This window comes from Anopheles cruzii, chromosome 3 (assembly GCF_943734635.1).
Source record: "Anopheles cruzii chromosome 3, idAnoCruzAS_RS32_06, whole genome shotgun sequence".
In the NCBI taxonomy this organism is placed as follows: Eukaryota; Metazoa; Arthropoda; class Insecta; order Diptera; family Culicidae; genus Anopheles; species Anopheles cruzii.
Genome location: NC_069145.1, coordinates 464,930 through 483,523, shown reverse-complemented (window position 1 = coordinate 483,523; position 18,594 = coordinate 464,930). Strand labels below are relative to the sequence as shown.

Below are 18,594 nucleotides of genomic sequence, written 5' to 3'. Positions count from 1 at the left end.
TGGGTTAATTTCGATAATGGCCGTTATAGGTCCTGTTCGGTGACTGAATGAAAATTAGGCCCCAGAGAGGGCCGGTCAGCGTGCCGACCCTAGTCCTGCCGGGCCGTGGTTTGTGCCGACAATGGCCATCGGTTGCCAGTAACGTCGTTTGCTGTATGGTGTGTGTGTCTGTTGACCACCGTTGTCTTTGTTTACGCGAAAGCAAACACGTAGCGACGGTCGCGCACATGTTCTAATCTTGTTATCAATGCGAATACTAATGCAGTGACAAGGTCGTAAACAGTTATGCTGCGTAACGGGACGGAATAATCTGACGCACAAATATTCACCGCCATATTATACACATGCCACGCGCACTCGGTGTGTGGCACTCTATTGCTTCGTACCTTCGCCCACCGAACGTGCCCAAGGTCCGTAGTTTATTTTTGCCCACGGGCGGGTCCCACGTGGACGGGGAATGGCTTGTTTGCGAAATTGCGGACAGACATCATGGCGCCGTGGCTTAGTTGGTTAAAGCGCCTGTCTAGTAAACAGGAGATCGTGAGTTCGAATCTCGCCGGAGCCTTCAGAAGCTTTCTACTACTACGGAGAGAGAAACTAATGAAGTTTTTTACCACCACAGACACTCACACGCTCTACTATCCTCGGCAAGGTTTCTGTGTTTACGTTTATGAGAGGAAAATTTAAATTTAAATGAGGGAAATGATAGTCGAATTATGTCGATATGAAATGAGTTTCCCTCTCGCGCCCCCTTTGGCCGTGCTTCCCATTTGCGGACGACCCAATGTTTTTGGGGGATAAAAATAAACTCACATTGCGCGCTTTCGCCGAGTGCCGGGTGCACTGCCATTGCCGACAAGAGTACGCATTGATTAAGAAACTAATTAGGTATCCGGCTGCGGAACGATAAATCGTACCCGAAACACGGAATGGTTCGTTCGTGGCCGGGTCGTTGTTTGTTTTGATGTCGTTAGCGACCTCTGCCGGAGTGCCGGAGTGCCGTACGTGCCAACGAAACGTTGCACGTCTTCGATAACAAAATGGCTGTCGTCGTCATCGTCGCGCGGCGTGGTCGGTCTTCCGCAGGGTAATTCACGGAAGCTGGCCGTTATTTATGAAAGTGGTGGCGTATATTGTGGCCGGAACATCGGGTGCTGCCCCTCGGGTGTCATAGTCAGCCTTCGCGTTCGCGGCATGGCGGGACAATTTATGCAGACGAACGGACAATACACGGACGTACCGGGCGCGGACTTTACATTCATCAAATGGTTCATGGTTCTGGCTGTCCCGGAACGAGGGACGCAGGGTCCGTGCGGTCGAATATTATTGGTATTTGGTCAGTGATGAATGATAATCTGGGTTCGTCGTAATTTATGAAGTGTGACCAGTGCCGCTGTAACGATATAGTTCGTTCGGCTTAGACCGTTTTGGATAGGATTGAGAAATTATTAAAAGCGCCCACGTTTCACCCCACACAGATCCGATCGGATATACAGAAGCTGTTATTGTACACGGTAATGTTATTGAAAGTATCAGGTTGTGAAGGCACCGCCACGTTACTGGGGCACATAAACATCAAAGAAATGCGCCGGACGGGATGTCGAGCGAGAGGCGGCGCTTTTTAGGAGCTTCCACCAAATGGCAGCTGTTGTCGGTGGCTTTACGGTACACAGACGCCCTCAGCCGCCGCATGACACGCGTGTGTTTTTAATCATACGCCATGTTGTGGGAATTGAAACAGAACGCGCAACAGACGTATGAAATGCAACACCCCACATCAGCGCTGCAATTAAACGATGTTGCCACTTGCTCCTGGAGGCGCCCCGGAATGGGCGTACGTGTGACGTACGTGACGGGCAGGAAACCTCGTTATATCACGCGGGACGATTATTGAGCCAGGGACGGTGGCCAGCTTAGTTGCGGTTGGCCGTAGAGAGTGCGATAACAGTCGAAGGCCGAAGAGAAGCGGAGCCGAAATAGCTCAGTTGGGAGAGCGTTAGACTGAAGATCTAAAGGTCCCCGGTTCAATCCCGGGTTTCGGCAAATTCTAATGTCCTTTTTTTACACGCAAAAACTCATGCTGGCGAGGAAAAATAATTCTTATGCTCTCCTTTGTAACGAATGGCGCACTCTCTAAGAAGGGCGCATTAAATGGAGATTAAACGACAAACTTGAAATGGACTTGGTGGAATGGAGTAGTTCCCCGAGAATAAATCTTTCGCGAGTTTGCGAGTGGAAAATTACAATCGTTTGGAAAGTAGTTAAGTGCTTAACGTGTATAGAAAGTTCTTATCCGCAGTCCAAAGGTTTGAGAGCCACCCGCCCATCGATAAGGTGCTTGTGTTTTTGCGTGCAGGAAGTTTTTCATTAAACGTAGAACGATATAGGTTCTGGTTGAATGGATCCGAATATCGCCCAACTTCTGCTAGAAATGCTGCTGAGAGAGAAAGGATATTTTGTGCAGCGATGGGAATAAGTAGAAATAAATTATCCATTTTCTTTACCCTTCACCGGTTGTGGTTTGCGCTGGCTGGCTGGCGGTTGTGAATGAAGTGGCGCTTTCGGGTGCGATAGTGGTGACGGCGGTGGCTCCGGGTTTAATAACATACGATGCACTCTGCCCAGCCCTGGTAGGAACCGTGGGCTCGCCACGTGTTGGGGGTCGAAACGATGATGACGAAAAAAGCCGGTGGCCCTATGTGGCCCGCTCTGGTTTGGGATATAATAACGATGTTTTCCGTGCTCTTAATAACTATATTTTTAGTTTCGAGCTCGGTGCTCGGATGGCGAAGTTTTTCCCGGCAGCACTTTCGGCCCCCGTTGCAGCGGACGTTACCAGAGTGCATCTGCACCAGTGAGTTCCTGTGCGCTACACGAAGCATTGTGCAAAGTGTTAATAGGAAAAATCAAATGAGTTTCCGTCGCTCCTTTTCGCGCCGGAGTCCTTTTTTTCGTAAAGTGACCACGGCCGTCGCCCGAGGAAACCATTTCCAGATCGATTATCGTGCGTTCCATCGTTTGTGCCGGCGGCCTTTTGGCCGATTGGCCGAGGCAGCGGAGAAAGAGCATTAAATGTCTATTACAGGAAAGCTGAAACCATTGCCCCGCAATCGCTTCTTCGCCTGGATTGCGTGAACGTTCCGAGAAACGCCTCGGGCAGCAGATCGTTGGTGTCATCAATTATCCCGATTCCCGATGCAATGGCCGTAAAACGATAGGGGGAAAAACAACGGTGGTAAACCCGAAGCGATTTGTGCGGGATTTTCGACTGCAGTGCCTCCGAGGGCGGGGGCATTCACAAGCTTTCGCAGGCATTTCTTGGATGCATCTTGAAAGGCTTATTACGATCGAATGGCTTTCGGTGGACGCGCCCCATCCGGTGGCATTGGCTTCATAAGACCCGGCCCTTACTAAGTGCACGATTCCTGTGCGCCAAAATATTCTTTATCCGTAATGGAACCGAACATGGAATGTACGTAAAAGGGGCTCGGAGGTTTGGAACAGCTCCAATAATCGACCATAAATCGTGTTAAAGGGGGTCTCCTTGGGGCCAACACACTACTGCGGGCCAAAAAGTTTGGAACTTGTTAAAAGGGTGATTTTGGAAAAGGGAAATGGAATCTCTCAGAAAACAGGAAAAAAGGTTTATTTTTCTCTCCCCGACGGGGAATCGAACCCCGGTCTCCCGCGTGACAGGCGGGGATACTTACCACTATACTATCGAGGACTTAGCGTTTTCGGTCGCGATTACTGTAGTGTCTCAGTGCACGTGTTTTAATAATAGATTTCAGGCCGACTGGATGAAATACTTAATTTACTTGCAGGACTTCAATTCGGTTCCACCAACCGTTGTAGTAAACATTAGTTTACAGCCCTCCATTTTTGTAGTGATGCTAGTTCTGGTTGATGCGACTCCTAGAAGGACGAAAACCCGTTCCAAACATATGTTACCGAGAGGCAGAGGTGGTTACAGATACTGCGCAAGTGTTCGTATTACAATTTAAAACTTCGTCGGTTCCTTGGATCGCCCGTCTGTCGGATGTGAAATTCACCGCATCGCTTCGCATATCGGGTAATAGACGGCAGAATTCGCTGGGGTCAACTATGACCAATATGCGCTTGTTAGACATGACCCCCTGCACCAACGTGGCGGCCGGAGGCGACAGGTTCGTGGCGGGGCATGATTATTTAAGTGCCGGATGCCGATGCATAGACTGCACATTTTTCTTTCGCTTCCTGTCTCCGCCGCCTTTCGGGTCCTGACACTCGTTTAAGGCCGTTACACGAGCACGAGAGCAACGTTGCAGAGGTTGAGTGGCCTGGTTCGATTCAATATAGCACCACTTGGGTGATTCCCGTGAACAACAGCTTAGGCGATAGGTAACTGATATACGAAGCTATTGGTTTTCGCTTGCCACCTGCAGTCACGAGACATGGAAAGTTTTTCCGCTTTTGGGAGGCCCCCGTGTGTGCCCACCCACTCGGCAGCACTGCAGAGCCTGCAGGGTGTACGTGCGAAGCTGTGACACAAGCAAAAATGTGACAAACTCAACGATTCGAAGGAAATAAATGGATGGTACTTAAGAGGGTGCAACTCTGTGCAAACGAGTTCTTACAATGTGTCGTGCGCCCCGTGGCCGATGAGGGGCAGGTGGATGAAAAAACTGGTCATTTGCAAGGGATGTCGCCGTGCTTCGGAAGCGATTTGTGAACAGATTCCGTGTAACCGAAGCTCACCCGGACCGGGATAGAAGAGAGTGCCAAACGGTACGGAACATTGCAATCATCCACCAGCTTGCAGGAGTAACACTCGACAAAGCTTCAAGCAGAGCCGAGAATTTGTAGTAACTTACGGGGTCAAATCACGGTGCACTGTCGCGCGATGATGGGTGGAATTGGATTTTGAGTTCCTTTCGCAGTTAACGCACGAATGGGTGACGTTTGTAATATTTTAACGCTAACAAACGCCAGCAGCAATTGATTGATGCTCCGACCCAGGCCGTACCAGGTTGGGAACCGGTCGTGAAAGTTACAACATAAAGTTCGCCATACTCGGAATGCGGGTCAGTATGTGGGTCAATAAAGATTAAAAGGTTGCGCGGTAATTATAAGTTTGTTGGCATCGGTGTCCGCGTTTAGATCCCGAACCGGTGCATTCGGGGGGCGCCAGGTTTCAGGTTGTTCCAGGCGAAACGGTTTGGCATTAGCCGCTCGTTGGCCGACTATTGTTGGCTTGTGGCCAACCGTTAGGGTGGCAAACGGAAAAGTAAACAACCGCCACCGCCAGGATACATCGAGCGGACGGAGGCAGATTATAGGATTAATTTAAATTCGATTATCCCGTCCGCTAGTTAAGGTATTCGAAAGCGAAACGGGTAGTAACATTTATCTTAAACGAAAGATTTGAAGGCCTTTTTCATGTTTTTAAAAATTACTTCCGAAAAGAAGCTTTAGCAGTCTGTCTGTTGCCCTTCACCCATCAGTGGGTAGTGGTCTCCATCTGTTAAAGTCCGGAATCCGGTTTGTTTTACTTATCAATCGATGGAACGATTCATGCCAGCTCGATCCCGGCCATGTCCTGAGGGCCTCATGTCTTCGCGACTGACGAGGGGTAAATTATAACGAGACCCTGGGCAGGTAAACGAAGGAAAAAATTGGTTTAATGAAGCATCCTGAATCGGTGTGCAGCGGAATTTTAATCAAAACCTCGTAACGTAACGAGAATCGATAGACCCTTTTTGCGGGTGGGAAGATGCCGTGATCACGGCAGACTGACCGGTTCCCGCGGCGAATGTGCGTGCAAACAAGTGTACTTTGAAGAGCCGAGAGAACTCATTCCTCAGCCAGAAAGGATCACGCATAAAAAAAGATCTCGGCACTTTTCCAGGCACTGTTTGACGGTTTCGCTCAGCTTCGCTCTAGTTCTTGGCCGGTTTCCGAAGCCGGTACGGTAAATAATGATAGAGAAACAAGACGTGGGGATGATCAAACGCGCAGTGCGTAACTTTTTGTAACATTTCCCCGGCGGCCCCTGTGGCGCAGCGCCCTTTCATTTCTGCTGGTGCAAAATGACGAAGGAAATTAATTTTAATTTCATAGGTTCGTGAGGGCTGAGGAGGGTAAATTTCCCCCGTAGAGAAATTACCATTAAGAACAGAGGCGTGTTGCCGCATACCGGTTCCGGCGGACAGTCCCACGTCCCACGCGGGTTTAACGCTTCTCGCCGAAGTGGCTCCGAAAGGGGTTGGATCGAAAGTAATTCAATTCGCTGACTCTCCTCGGCAATTTAACTACGCTACTTCGGGATGGTGGTCGTTGCTGTCCCAGAGCTCCGTCGTCCGTCGCAATGACCGGCACTGGAAAAGTAGCCCCGTTCCGGAGCTCCAAATAGCATACGGAGCACGGTTTAATTCGACACGCTGTGTGGCTGTGTGAAAGCTCAAATGTATCGGGCGAGGCATTCGGCCGGAAAACTAGGCCTCCGATTGGCAGACAAAGAAGATCTCGGCCACTCGTTGCCCACATGGCAATGGAGCACACGGCTCGACGGACACACGTTCCGAGCCGAGTATGCAAATCGAGTCCCTCAGCTAGACAGTCCTGTCCCGGGGTCCACCGGGGATACGGAAAACAAAGCAGACGATAAAGCGCGCCGGAGGAAGAGACAGACAGCGCGACAGGAAGAGAAGTAAGTGGCCTACGGAACCGAATGATGAACTTCGCGACGCAGGATTGTGGCAGACCGACGTATTCCCGGCGGTACTTCCCGGTGCTCCTCGTCCATCGTCGGAGTTTAGGGTTGAGTTTGGGTTCCTTCATGGTCGGCGTAGGTAGGGGCCTTCATTCTGACAACTTTTCTGCTGGGACTCGTGGTCCGCTGGTCAGCACCCAGGCACCCGGATCTGCTGGCAAGTCACACACGGCTCCGTTGGGTCGACGTTGTTCCGGTGAATTGCGGGCATCTCGCTGGGGAACGCCAGAAGCAAATTCAGTCACCAACGGCGCACGGGTTTCGGCCGTTTAAAGGGAGTGGCTTTCGAAGGTGCCACTTTCAAGCTGACTCCCCTATCCGGCCGGCCAACGAGACAGACGATGGTCACGCTACGATAACCCGGCTGGCTATCGAGAAGCGGACTACGATCCGCCTTCGTAACCGCAGAACACGATTCGCCTCGCCACGAAAGTTATACAATTATTTTGGGCGTTATTGAAATGAAACTTTTGACGGACTCCTTCCGTCTAAATCCGTATATTAAATATGCCTCGCGGTCTATTGTTATGTGGGTTTTGTAAATAAATGTGTTATTTAGGCGAGCGGATTCTGTGGTGCCCGGATAACTCTTGCGCTTTTCATTGACAACCGGACGGAATATTTTCGGCCAAGCACTCGCTGGGAGCGCTATTGTTGCAATGCGTCCCCAGCACGTACCTGCGCACGTAGTTGGCTCTATTTTATGCACAGATGCAGCCCGGGGAAAAAAAGGATTCTCCAGAAAAAAGGGGCCCGGGAGAAAAATAAGCGGTCCGCAGCTGAAAAGCTGACATCTGCAAAAACAGAGCCGGTGCAAATGCAAAATAAATTCAGCCCCATAAGAATGGCTAGCGGCCATTTTGATCTTTCGTAAGCAAAAAGATTTGGTTATGCATCACGCTTTTTACCGAAACCGAAACGTGTGCATGGCGGATTGGACTTTTTTTTTGGACTCGCATCTGAGCATCGTCGTGAAGCTCTGCTCCCGACAAACTTATTGACCGAATCGGGATCGGGAAGGCCGAAAAAAGGCCGAAATTCGGGCAGCAAGGAAACCGCATCACGGATCAGCACTTTTGGAACGGTCTAGGCGCTGGATTTGTTGTCATCAGTAGTTCTTGTGGTGCCGAACCGGTAGTCCGTATCGTCTCCGAGATTGGTTTATTATCTGGAAAGTTCAATCCGTTCCTAAAATCATCCGATTTTAAGTGAACAAACCCTGAAGACAACATTCTGAATCAGCGAACCAGCAGTCCGCACATGAGTATGTTGCCGGATTTCTGGCGAACACCAGTTCCAGGACCATCTGTCTCCTCTGCCTGACGACTTCCCCGAGCACGGCACGGAACGGTGGAAGCAATCGAGCACGTAAGCCGATCCAAGGAAACCATGTTTTCAGCACCATTTAACACGATAAAAGACGCCATTGTGACCGGTGGAAGTAACGGTGGCAGTAAGTGCGCCGAGAATATGCCTTTCCGTGGCGTCCATGCTTTTGACACTTTTCGTGCTTCCCAATCCCTTACGACGTTACAGGTCGGAAGTGCGTGTTCCTTGACCCGATAATGCCAGGTTAGTCGGTGCGTGGTACGAAAGCAATTCCGAAAATTCGGTGTGAAAGAGCGATTAATCATAACTAAATTATGCGTGACAGCGATCGAGGGGACATTAGTTGGTCTAAGGTGAACATTCGTCGGTTAATTTAAATTATCGTGATGTTCAGCACAGTCGATTGCTATCAATTATATGCCATCGTTAAACGGACATGAAAACTAGATTGGCTCAAAGGTGAAATGGATTTTAGGTTTTATTCGCTCCGCGCCAATTTTCGTGGTAAGTCCGCATTTTGGTGCAGCCGCATGAACCGCTGAATGTACAAGATTATTAAATTGCACCGACAGCCACGCACGGCGGGTCTTAATGGCATTATCTTGGCGCATACCGGTGGCGGCGATTGCGCCCGGATCAGTTCCGGTTCCGGAGTGAATGAGTGTTTCCTAGATAAACCAGAGCCACCAAATGCGCGAATTTAGTGTACTTTGTCGCTGCGCTCCACTCCACTAGCGGCACATGTAAATGGAGTAGCGGTGGGCGTCGGTGGTGAAAGCGCTTGAAATCGATTAAAGTAATTTATTTGGAAATTAATTAAAATTCAGCGCGCTCGCTTCCAATCCGCGAACTATTCACACGCCAATTCGCACTGTTCCGGCGTGAAACCCGGTGCGCCGTTATCGGGCAGGATGGTCGACCATCCTGGTGCTCCCCTAGGGAATGGGGTTTGCGGTGTCCACAAGCGAACGGGCAGCATGTGGTGGCTGGCCAGTGTCGGGGTGATTTCGTTACGCCGGGCGTGGGCTAACTCACTTCCACGTTGGATGATAAAACGAAATAAAACCCACAAAGACCTCCCGTGGGGACCAAGTGGTACCACTCAGTCCAGTGTCGGTAATAACCCGTGGCCGGTTGCCCCGGTTGGGAAGATGGTGCGGATTTGCTGCGGATCCGGTGCACATGGCCAGACCGTTTGGCGATGTAAATTGCTGACCATGGACAGCAATTTGGTTGTTTTTTGGTTCCCGAATTTGCTCCACTCGGTTCCGGGTTCCCTCCGGACACTCCGTTTATTGGATAAACGTTCCGGGTCTTAGCACTGTCCGCATGTCCGCTCGCTCGCTCTCTAGTAATGGGTTAGTCAAACTCCACGCACCGTGTTCCGGCGATGGTTTTCGATCCGAATGATCCGTAGCGTGGCGTGGCTCGTTGTGCTAATGTTTGCATTTTTTGTACCTGCAAATCGAATTATGCAAATCGCTAAATGGGGCCAGTGCATGTTCGAACGTGAAGTGTGGTTAAGAATGGGTGTTCTGACGCTTGCGAGGGCCATGTTCCGGGGGGGCGCCATGAATCGAATGTTTCGGGGGCGCCATGAAGTCTGGGAGGCTGCGTTCCCGGGGGGAGATCCATACTAAAATCATAGAAATATTAAATGATTCAGTGTTAATCAAATTCAACCCGCGGTATTGCTGCGGTTTTCATAGTTATCGAAATCCCTACCAGGGAATGGCTAGGTAAACAACGCTATCGACGAGTATTGTTTCGCAACCGCGACAATCCACGGTGGACTTGCCAGTCAGCCATAGTAATAATTAAACTCCTGTCTGAGTTAAAGTTACGGTGTCATTCCGTTCCGCTCGGGCGACATCAATCGAAATCCACGCGATGTCAAATTATTGCAAAACTTTAAATATACATGGCACCGGGAAGTGCGATATTGTTGAAATCCGTAACCACATTGTTGATCCTGCTCGAAATCTATGGACGCGTTGGTACATGGGAACTGAGTGTGGCTTTCGATTGTTGTTAGTAAACAAAACGGGTCATGACCACGAAAACCACCGGAAAGATAATTGATGCCATTGTTGAACCTTTGGTGTGAAAATCGATATCGTGTTTTGGGTGACACGAGGCGTACGGTGGTCCACAGGTCGGCAGGTCTAGAAACAACATATTGATCGACTCATTAAACCGCCACATCAACCGGGAGCATGTAAATAAACCGCCCAACGATGACGTTTGCGGTTGTTAGGCATCTCGTTGCTAGGTTACTGATTAGATTGACTACGCTGATTGATTCGGCAAACAGATATGAGATTTCGCGACGGTTTTTGCAACGGTCACATGATGACCGGGAGTTGTAGCTTATGTGAAGTAAAAGTATAAGGATATTCCGTTGATTTTAGCGCCATTTTATTTTGTGTGTAACTTTTGCGGCTTGGGATGACATCTGCTACTACATCCGGGTTGTTACGGCTCGCACTTGATACCGTCGACGTTCGGTCGGTCGGAGATAAATTCTCCCTGATCGAGGACTAGCTTGAGCGAACCAAGGAGATCGACCAAATCGTAGCACCGCACCAAATTGTTCTGGATGCCGAAGCTTTGGAGACTTTTGTTTCGCGTCAGTTGCTTCGCGTTGACGTACGTTATTTTGTTTCCGTGCAGCAGTAACGTTTTCAGGTACTTGAGCGGTACAAACACCAGGAAGTTCATCTCCTTGATCTCGTTGTACGATAGGTCGATCTCATCGATCAGGTCATACTTGCGCATCGAGAACGTGCCAAATTCCACGTGCCCTATGAGGTTGTGGCGAAGGTTTACAAAGTTGAGCGACTGGAGCTCGGCAAAAATGCCGATCGGTAGCTCGGTGACCAGATTGTGCGACAAATCTAGCGAAGTGAGCGAAGCGAGATCGTCGAAGATGTTGCGTGGCATGCCGTCGAATGAGAAGTTCATGCGGGACATTTCGAGGCTGTACAGATACGGCAGGTTGTGTAGGAAATCGAAATTCTTCAACTGTACGTTGCCAGAAATGATCAGCGTGCGCAGGTTCGTCTGGTTGTCGAACGCATAAGGACCGACACCGAGCAGCTTGTTGTTTTGAAGGTCGATCTTTGAGGCGTGCATGAATGCGTTGTTCTCGATGATGCTGATGCTGTTGTTCGACAGGTTAAACTTTATCTCCAGGCCGTTGATAGCGAAGGCTCCTGCAGCAATTTTTGCTATCGAATTACGGCTCAAATCGAGCGATTCGAGGCTTGTGAGATGCGCAAACATGCCCACCGGCACCGTTGTGATGCGATTGTCGCTCATGTCTAGCCTATTCAATTGTGTCATCTTCGAGAACGTTTGGATGTCGATCAAGTCCAGCTCGAGCTTCATCTCGGACATGTCCAGCTGCCTGAGCCCAGTAAGTGACCGAAGGAAGGCGAAGTCTTTGAGCGTTGGGTTGCCCTTTAGAGTGAGCTCGTGGAGCTCCTCGGGCCACTCGAAAGCTTTCGGAGATATTTCGCGCAAACGGTTGAAGGAAACGTCGAGGCCGTTGATCGTGCTGAAGGTGTTTTCTTCGATGCGCACCAGATTGATGGCATTCGCTTTCACTTGGCGGATGTACGGAATCGGCGGCAGCGTGTGAATGTGGCTATCGAAAAACTCAATCCAATCTTGATACCCTTCGTTCCGAATCTCCTTGAAGCGATCCTCGTCGGTGGCGTAGATGTTTTTGAGCAAACACTTGCCATCGACAGCTTCGCACGTTAACCGGATGATGGCCGGTTCCGATGCTGGCAGCAAAGATGCAGCCAGCACAACGATGATGGGCGCAAAACACGCGAACCACACTCGACACATGTTGCGGATGTACTGAGTATTCTGTGGAATGGCTTTGGAAGAAGATTACGAGACCGGTTTCAATCGCGCTCGTTATCAGCAACCGAGAACGTAAACCATCGGACGGCTCTCTTACTAGAAAGTGGGCTATATTTTGAAGTGATAACACCTTTGAGGCGCGTATATTATGTAAAATAGAATAATGGGAATGCAAAACGAAAAGAAAAGTCAATTGTTTATTATTAATTTTCATTGTTTGTTTTTTATTTCTTACTTCTCGACTCGGCTCTAATGTTTGTGGTTCACATCTGAATTACAAAGTAACTTTCCTTTGGGATTTGTGTTCTGCTCGGCTCGGCTAGCGATCTGACCGCTCAGCATTACTGATACTCTTATATTGCCAGTTTGCCGGTAGATTACTTTTATGTTTGTCCAACACTCGTGCAAACTCGGGTTTGAACAAACGTTTCAACTTTTTCGTTTTGGGACTGCGACTTTCATATTTGAAAGTATCTGTTTCCGTGGTTCCAGCCAACGTACTGTTTCCTATCGTTATCGTGAACTTTTTACTCTTGATCCGTGTATCGGAATGATCCGTGTATTTTGTTTCGTCTGTCCATTCAGATCACATGTTGGTATTGGACGTAAGACATTTAAAAAATGTCCATCGACTGCCCGTTACCAGTGGCGTCCTTGCGTTCCTGTTCATTCGCTCTGGTCTCCAAATGAGTTTTCTTCGAGTTTTTATTTGGTTCGCTTCGAGTTTTATTTGCGAGCTCAACTGCTTCTTGAGCAACACGGGATTGAAAACATGGCGAAATGGGATTTCTTCGTAGCGTCGTAGGTTGCTAGGCAACCGTTGGGGTAGTCACGATCGATTGCGTTGACAACGGTGTTTTTTCTGGGTTGACAGAGATTGTAGAGAATTTTATGTATAACAATGACAGAAACTCTGTCCGTTTCAGAGTTTGTTCCTGGTTTGTGCATTATTCGCGATTGCTACGCGATTGGTTTCGAACTTTCTCTCTCCCGGCCTCTATTCTCCTGTGTCCGATTTTTGCCGCTCCGCGCTTCATTACCGTTGTTTTCGATTTTGTTATAATTTATTACCAACTTTCTTGAACAGCGCCCGAATAGTATGCGTTCCATAAATTTCCGAGCGAATAACCATCCGCTTTGTCGAACCGGTTCGACATTGGCAACCGCACCCAGCAATCCCATGGTATGCAGTGGCGAATGCGTTTGATTTTTCCGCGCCATGGACCGCGCCTTATTTTTAATTTATTATACAAAGTTAAAACCCGGACCGAAAGCAAACATAAAACAAAAACTTTCGTTTTCAACTATCGTTCCAGCGCACCAACCAGCCAACCGAGCTCGGTGCTCGATGCGCCATGGAGCACGTCCGTTGGGGCGGCAATTGTTGCGGCATTTCGTAAGTAATAGTTGAAACACTAAATGTTTGCCGTTGGCCAGCACCGTGCCCACGCCGGGCCGATAATTTGTTCGCCTTTCGAAGGGAGAGGCGTATCGACGAAGCATGCGACGCCTCGTGATTCACAACGCTTCCCATTATTTGATATGTCAACAATTGTTCAATAGACAAACATGGTTGAGATAGTTTTGCTGTTCTTAACCGTGCTTTCTTCGCAATAAAGTAAACTTATCTGGTCTTTGCTTTCGAAACAACGGTAGACGAAATCGCGTCATGTAAAAACTTTTAATTACACCATAACGGCCAGTTCTTAATTCGTTTTGCATGTTCGATGTGAACCGGAAACAGTACAAATTTGTCTATCTTAGGTTTGTCATTCGTTTTAACCAAATTGCTCCGCATCACAGTACACTACCGCAATACTGGTTTCAATCAACCGAAAGTAGTGTACTAAATCAGTTACGTTTATTTACATATTTTGTCATCTAAGCGATATTTATATACACATGGTGGTTCTGTACAAATTAGATAATTGAAATAACTAACCCGCCCGCCCGTTTTCCTTCCGTGGCCGTTCTCATTTTTGCAGTGTAAAAGAGGCGAGCCCGGAAGTGAACTATTTGGGCTCCTCTTTGGTGACGCATTTTGCAAGATGATATTTAAACAACTCTTGGCCAAACAATTAGTTATAAAACGAAAAGTTATGTAGTGAAGTTATGTAGCATGGTGAAGGATTGTAACACTTTGGACGCATTAATATTAGATTAGATGATTGAATATCTAGACTTTCTATATCAAACAAATATACACAAAAAAGGCACATGAAATGAATGAAACAACTGAAAATCTGCTTTAGTTAATTTAGATACAAATCTACATTCTATTTCGCATTTTCCACATTCAAATTGGTGACAACCAAGAAGAAATAGATTACAAAAAAGGATTCGAAAGTACTGTGTGAAAACAAGCCACACACAACGACAGTGGCCAGTACAGTCTGGTTGGCCTATCAGTCTTTATCATAAACAGTAACTAAGGCTGTTAACAAAACGTTGCACACGTCCTATCTGAATTCAAACGGACAACTCATTTGAATATTGTGTCGGATCAGAGTCAGATCCCGATGATACGACTCCAGTCGCTGTAGTCGAAAGTTTCGGTATCGAGTTCGGGGCCCGGAAAGCAGTGTGCAACAGTGTGTACACGGGGGCGGCGGTACGGTTTCCGGTGCCATGATCCGACTTCAATCAATTCCAAACACTTTCCCGGCAGGGTTCAAAATTAAGGTTAGCAGATAATCCAGATAATCCTCCTGCCACCGGAGTTCGGAGTCGGAGAGTGGGGCCACAGACAGTTTGTTGTTTGCGTGCATTGTGAAAAACATGTTTGGTTCCAAGTTACTTAAACGATGTACGATGTTGGCTTCATTTGTTGCTTCAGACGTCAGGGCAAAGGGCAGGGAGTGTTTGATGTTTGATGTTGCCAGCGTCGGTTAAATTCGATATTCCTTAATGCTCGTCGTCGTAACGTTACGCCACTCACATGCACCGGCCGCGTCCTTCGGGCTACTTCGGGCACGATGAAAAACTCGCTGTGAGCCGAAGCATTACTATGTCAGCCGAAAATCCTTCCATCGGATGCTGTGGTGGTAGAAGAGCAGAATCGTCGACAGGACGAACGCCACCAGGCTGGGCCCGGAGAGGATGGTCGAGATGCCGTGATGCATTGCCGCGGGGTGTTCTCCTGGAACGAAGGGGAAGGGGACACACCCGGGGGGGGGACTTTTCACTAGCCAGAAGCACGCACGACGATGCAATGGGACCGCGAAGCCACATGCAGACCGACTGGGAACCGTGTACACTTACCATTTAGTATGTGCACCCGCACGGATGCCGGATTGGCGTTCGACGGCTCGCAGGTGTACTGGCCCGAGTCGCTGGCGATGGCCTTCTGCACCAACAGACGGCTGGTCGTCAGGATGCCCTTTTCGGTGACGAGCGAAATGCCTCCCCGGGGCGAGTCGAAATTAATGTCCTGCGTTGGAGAGCGAAAAGGGCGAAAAGGGGCACGCAGATCGAGTTGACAATTGGCTTACGCTCCGGCGGCTCCTTGGAGCGCAAATTACGTGGCCAATCCACGCAGGACTTCTTTCGGGGGGCGGCGGCGCCGCTGAGCTTACTTACATCACGATTGTGCTTCCACACGACGGCCGGCGGTGGCTCGGGGGAATACTTAACGATGCAGGTGAGATTGATCGTTGAGCCTTTATTGATAAATAAATCAGGGCCACCGTTAATCTCTGTCACTGGTTCTTGAAGGAATAAATGTTGGCCATCGAAGGCAGCGTGTTTGGTGTGTACCAATGGAGTCCCCAATGTCGTCCATCAACCGAAGCGAATCGATGAGTTTGAAGGTTTGAAAAACCGGTGGGACCATCACAAGCAGGCGACGACAGAAAGGTGTGAATGAGAGAAGGGAGGGAGAGAAACAAGATGGCTTATTAAGTTATTTGTTCGATCGCAGCAACAAATGCATGGGGGTTATGTGTCAGGAGGTCGAGTCGATCGAAGATGGCGTCGGTCAAACACCTTTACCTTCTTCAGAAGTTGCGCCATTGTTACTTTACTTTTACTTATAAGTTATTCCAGTGATCCAATTTTACAATCTAAATCCAGTTATAGCAGTGAGTAATGAAATGTCGTTTATGATCTTCCAATTTGCTTGTGTGTTTAACAAACCGAGGGCAATCAATGGACGTGAACAATGTTTTGCGCATTAATTTTATTAATTCAAGCACTCGCCATGAAAACCCCTCTGGAAGTTTATTGCACGATGCACGATGGTCTTTATCATAAAACTGTGGACCACAGCTCGATGAATTGCTTATTTGTAGATTGTTTATAAAAATTAATAACTCACTCAACGTCATTCCGATAGCAATAAAGCTCCCGTGCGTTCGTTCCATGGAAAATATTGCGATTCCGCAACATCGAAAGGGCATTTTATGTGTCACCATATAAGAGCTTCACGCAGCGTGCAGAGAATTATGGCATTAAAATCAAAGATGATAAAAACTCCCATTCACTCTGCCCAATCGGCAGGAATTGTTGGCAACATATTTATGGGCGAAGATCTTGCTGCCGCCGCCGCATGTCGACGACATAATTTCGCTCCGCAAACATACGGCCATTTCGTAGGTTTTGTCGGTGGAGAGTGAAAAGCAGTTAAAGTTTATTTCTCCTCCTGACCCCGATGGGCCAGCCAGCAAATCGTGAATCGTGCGGTGCGGTTGAAGCGCGCCCATAAAAGCAACAGTACGGACCGCACCGTCCGTGTACCATATCAATGTGATGTTTGGCGTGTGCTTGGATTTACTCCGGAAAGACACACGGGGGACATGGCAATAATGGCAGGTCGGAACGTTCTCTCCGCTTCGCCACCGAATAGTGTGTGGCGGGACAGAGACGGACGCAGCAGGACGAAAATACACCCAATCCCCGTGGGCACGAATACGAGAACTGTCAGCTGCTCATAATATTGTACATGTTCTACATATTTCATAACATCCGGAAGCCTCCGTTACCGCAGCGCGCCCGGGTTCCGGTTTCCGGTAAACTGATTTGTCGATGGCGAGCCCTACCGGAGCCGGAGCAGCCGGAGATTCTGCAGGCGGAGAAAATCTTTCCTTTCGCTTTGGCCGACTGACGGTGATGTTGCAACCGGCGGACAGAGGAACGCATTAGAAGGAATGCTTTTAATGTTTTGCTTTTTACCATTCCGCTCGGAGCGGCGGAAGATCATAAGAATCCGGCATTCCGGCTCTCGGATGAAATCAGAGAACCACCGTCTTGTGTGCCAGTCTCGCAACGCCAACGCGGACCGGTCTCGATTTCTCTATTTGTTCACCAAACAGGGGCGCGCCCGGCAGTTTGCAGGCAATTGATTATGATTTTTTCTCCAACTTTGCTCGATTCCTCAGAAATGGCTGCAAACTTCAACGAAGCGCCCGCCCGCCAAGGGCTTTGTAATTTTGTTCATTTTAATTTTAACGAAACTTCTCAGCTTACTACGACTGGTCGGGTGTTTCGACTTTTTGGAGTGCCCATCCAACGCTTGCTGGGGATGTCGCGGTTCTCAGCCGATTTGTTGCCAGAGCAAGCGCATTTCGAAGCCAGCGAACTGGCAAGTGATAGTGACGTGGCCGAAGTTTTACTTGCCGTCGAGAAGTGGCTGCCAGCGTCACACTCGAGTGGCCCTTCGGTGCCAAAAGTATCGGAATCGTGCGCCAAAGTTGGAATTAAAGTTGGTGGCTCACGGCGGGGCCAAAGGGCCAGTAATTGGAATTTCTCTCCGATTCGGGCTTCGGCAGCGTCTGGTGTGTCGTAGTCTCGCCGCAACATGCCAGCCGGCCGGCCGGCCATATCACGTAATACTCACCCACTATCGTGAGATAGACAAAGTGTCCGATCGGTGGTGTGGTCGATATTTGACACTCGTAGGTGCCGGAATCCTTGCGCTGGGCGTACCGTATCCGGAGTGTCCACTCTTCCGTGTGCGGCGAGTGCATGGCTTCGAAGCGCTGGTCGCTGGTGTAGGTGTAGCGCCCGACCGTCAGCAGGTGAATGTCCCGGTGCCGCACCCAGGAAACCTGGAAAAAGGGAACATCGAAGGGAGCGGATAAAAACAAACTCACCGAAGGAACCAGCGGGTTGCTTCGATGTGAAGCAGGACGCGAATCGGTTGCGTTAAATCGGTGCCTCTCGCAATCGCAGACTGCTTAGATGTTGAGGTTAAACCACGGAACAAAGCATTGGCCCGCGGGTTACAAAAAGTCGGAATGAGCCCAACACGAACGGTAAAAAGCAGCCAAAAAGTGGCTTGAATTCAAAATACAACTTTGCAGTGATTGCATAGTTTGCTAAACTTTTTCTCTGCTCTCTTTCTCGTAGCGCATGATGGATTTGGCAAATCGGCGGTCCGTTCGGGGGAAGTTTCGATTTGTCCTTCTTTTTCTGCAGTCAAATGGCCACATAGTTATTTTTCAATTTCACCGTATGCAGTTCTGAAGTTGGCTTTCGTTTACACTAATGGCCAATGGGTGTCGCCGCTGCATACGGGTTTCAGTTCTGCTGGCGACAGCTCGAGATTGGAACGAGATTCTGAACCGGGGAAAATAACCGGTTCGGCATCGATGGAATTCGGTTGAAAACATGTTGCTAAATAATTTGAACGGATTGAACTT

General features: G+C 48.9%; 2 protein-coding genes and 3 non-coding genes across 5 annotated transcripts in view; 2 read left to right on the top strand and 3 right to left on the bottom strand.

Annotated features, from left to right (window-relative positions):
- The first annotated feature begins 491 nt into the window (after nucleotides 1-491).
- On the top strand, nucleotides 492-565 carry Trnat-agu (transfer RNA threonine (anticodon AGU)). Its single transcript has one exon. It is a non-coding gene; the product is annotated as a tRNA-Thr (tRNA).
- Nucleotides 566-1,970: 1,405 nt separating this feature from the next.
- Trnaf-gaa (transfer RNA phenylalanine (anticodon GAA)) lies at nucleotides 1,971-2,043 on the top strand. Its single transcript has one exon. It is a non-coding gene; the product is annotated as a tRNA-Phe (tRNA).
- Nucleotides 2,044-3,655: 1,612 nt separating this feature from the next.
- On the bottom strand, nucleotides 3,656-3,727 carry Trnad-guc (transfer RNA aspartic acid (anticodon GUC)). The gene has a single exon. It is a non-coding gene; the product is annotated as a tRNA-Asp (tRNA).
- Nucleotides 3,728-10,496: 6,769 nt separating this feature from the next.
- LOC128272630 (leucine-rich repeats and immunoglobulin-like domains protein 2) lies at nucleotides 10,497-11,938 on the bottom strand. The gene has a single exon (XM_053010467.1). It carries the CDS (start codon nucleotides 11,936-11,938, stop codon nucleotides 10,556-10,558), a length of 1,383 nt encoding a protein of 460 aa, XP_052866427.1. The 3' UTR covers nucleotides 10,497-10,555.
- Nucleotides 11,939-14,961: 3,023 nt separating this feature from the next.
- Nucleotides 14,962-18,594, bottom strand: part of LOC128271633 (zwei Ig domain protein zig-8-like) — a 40,096-nt gene continuing 36,463 nt past the window's right edge. The window contains exons 3-6 of the mRNA XM_053009235.1: nucleotides 17,790-18,000; nucleotides 15,536-15,663; nucleotides 15,218-15,386; nucleotides 14,962-15,095 (exon numbers count right to left, since the gene is read on the bottom strand). Of these exons, the coding sequence (XP_052865195.1) occupies nucleotides 14,962-15,095; nucleotides 15,218-15,386; nucleotides 15,536-15,663; nucleotides 17,790-18,000 (642 nt within the window). The remainder of the gene's footprint in view (nucleotides 15,096-15,217; nucleotides 15,387-15,535; nucleotides 15,664-17,789; nucleotides 18,001-18,594) is intronic.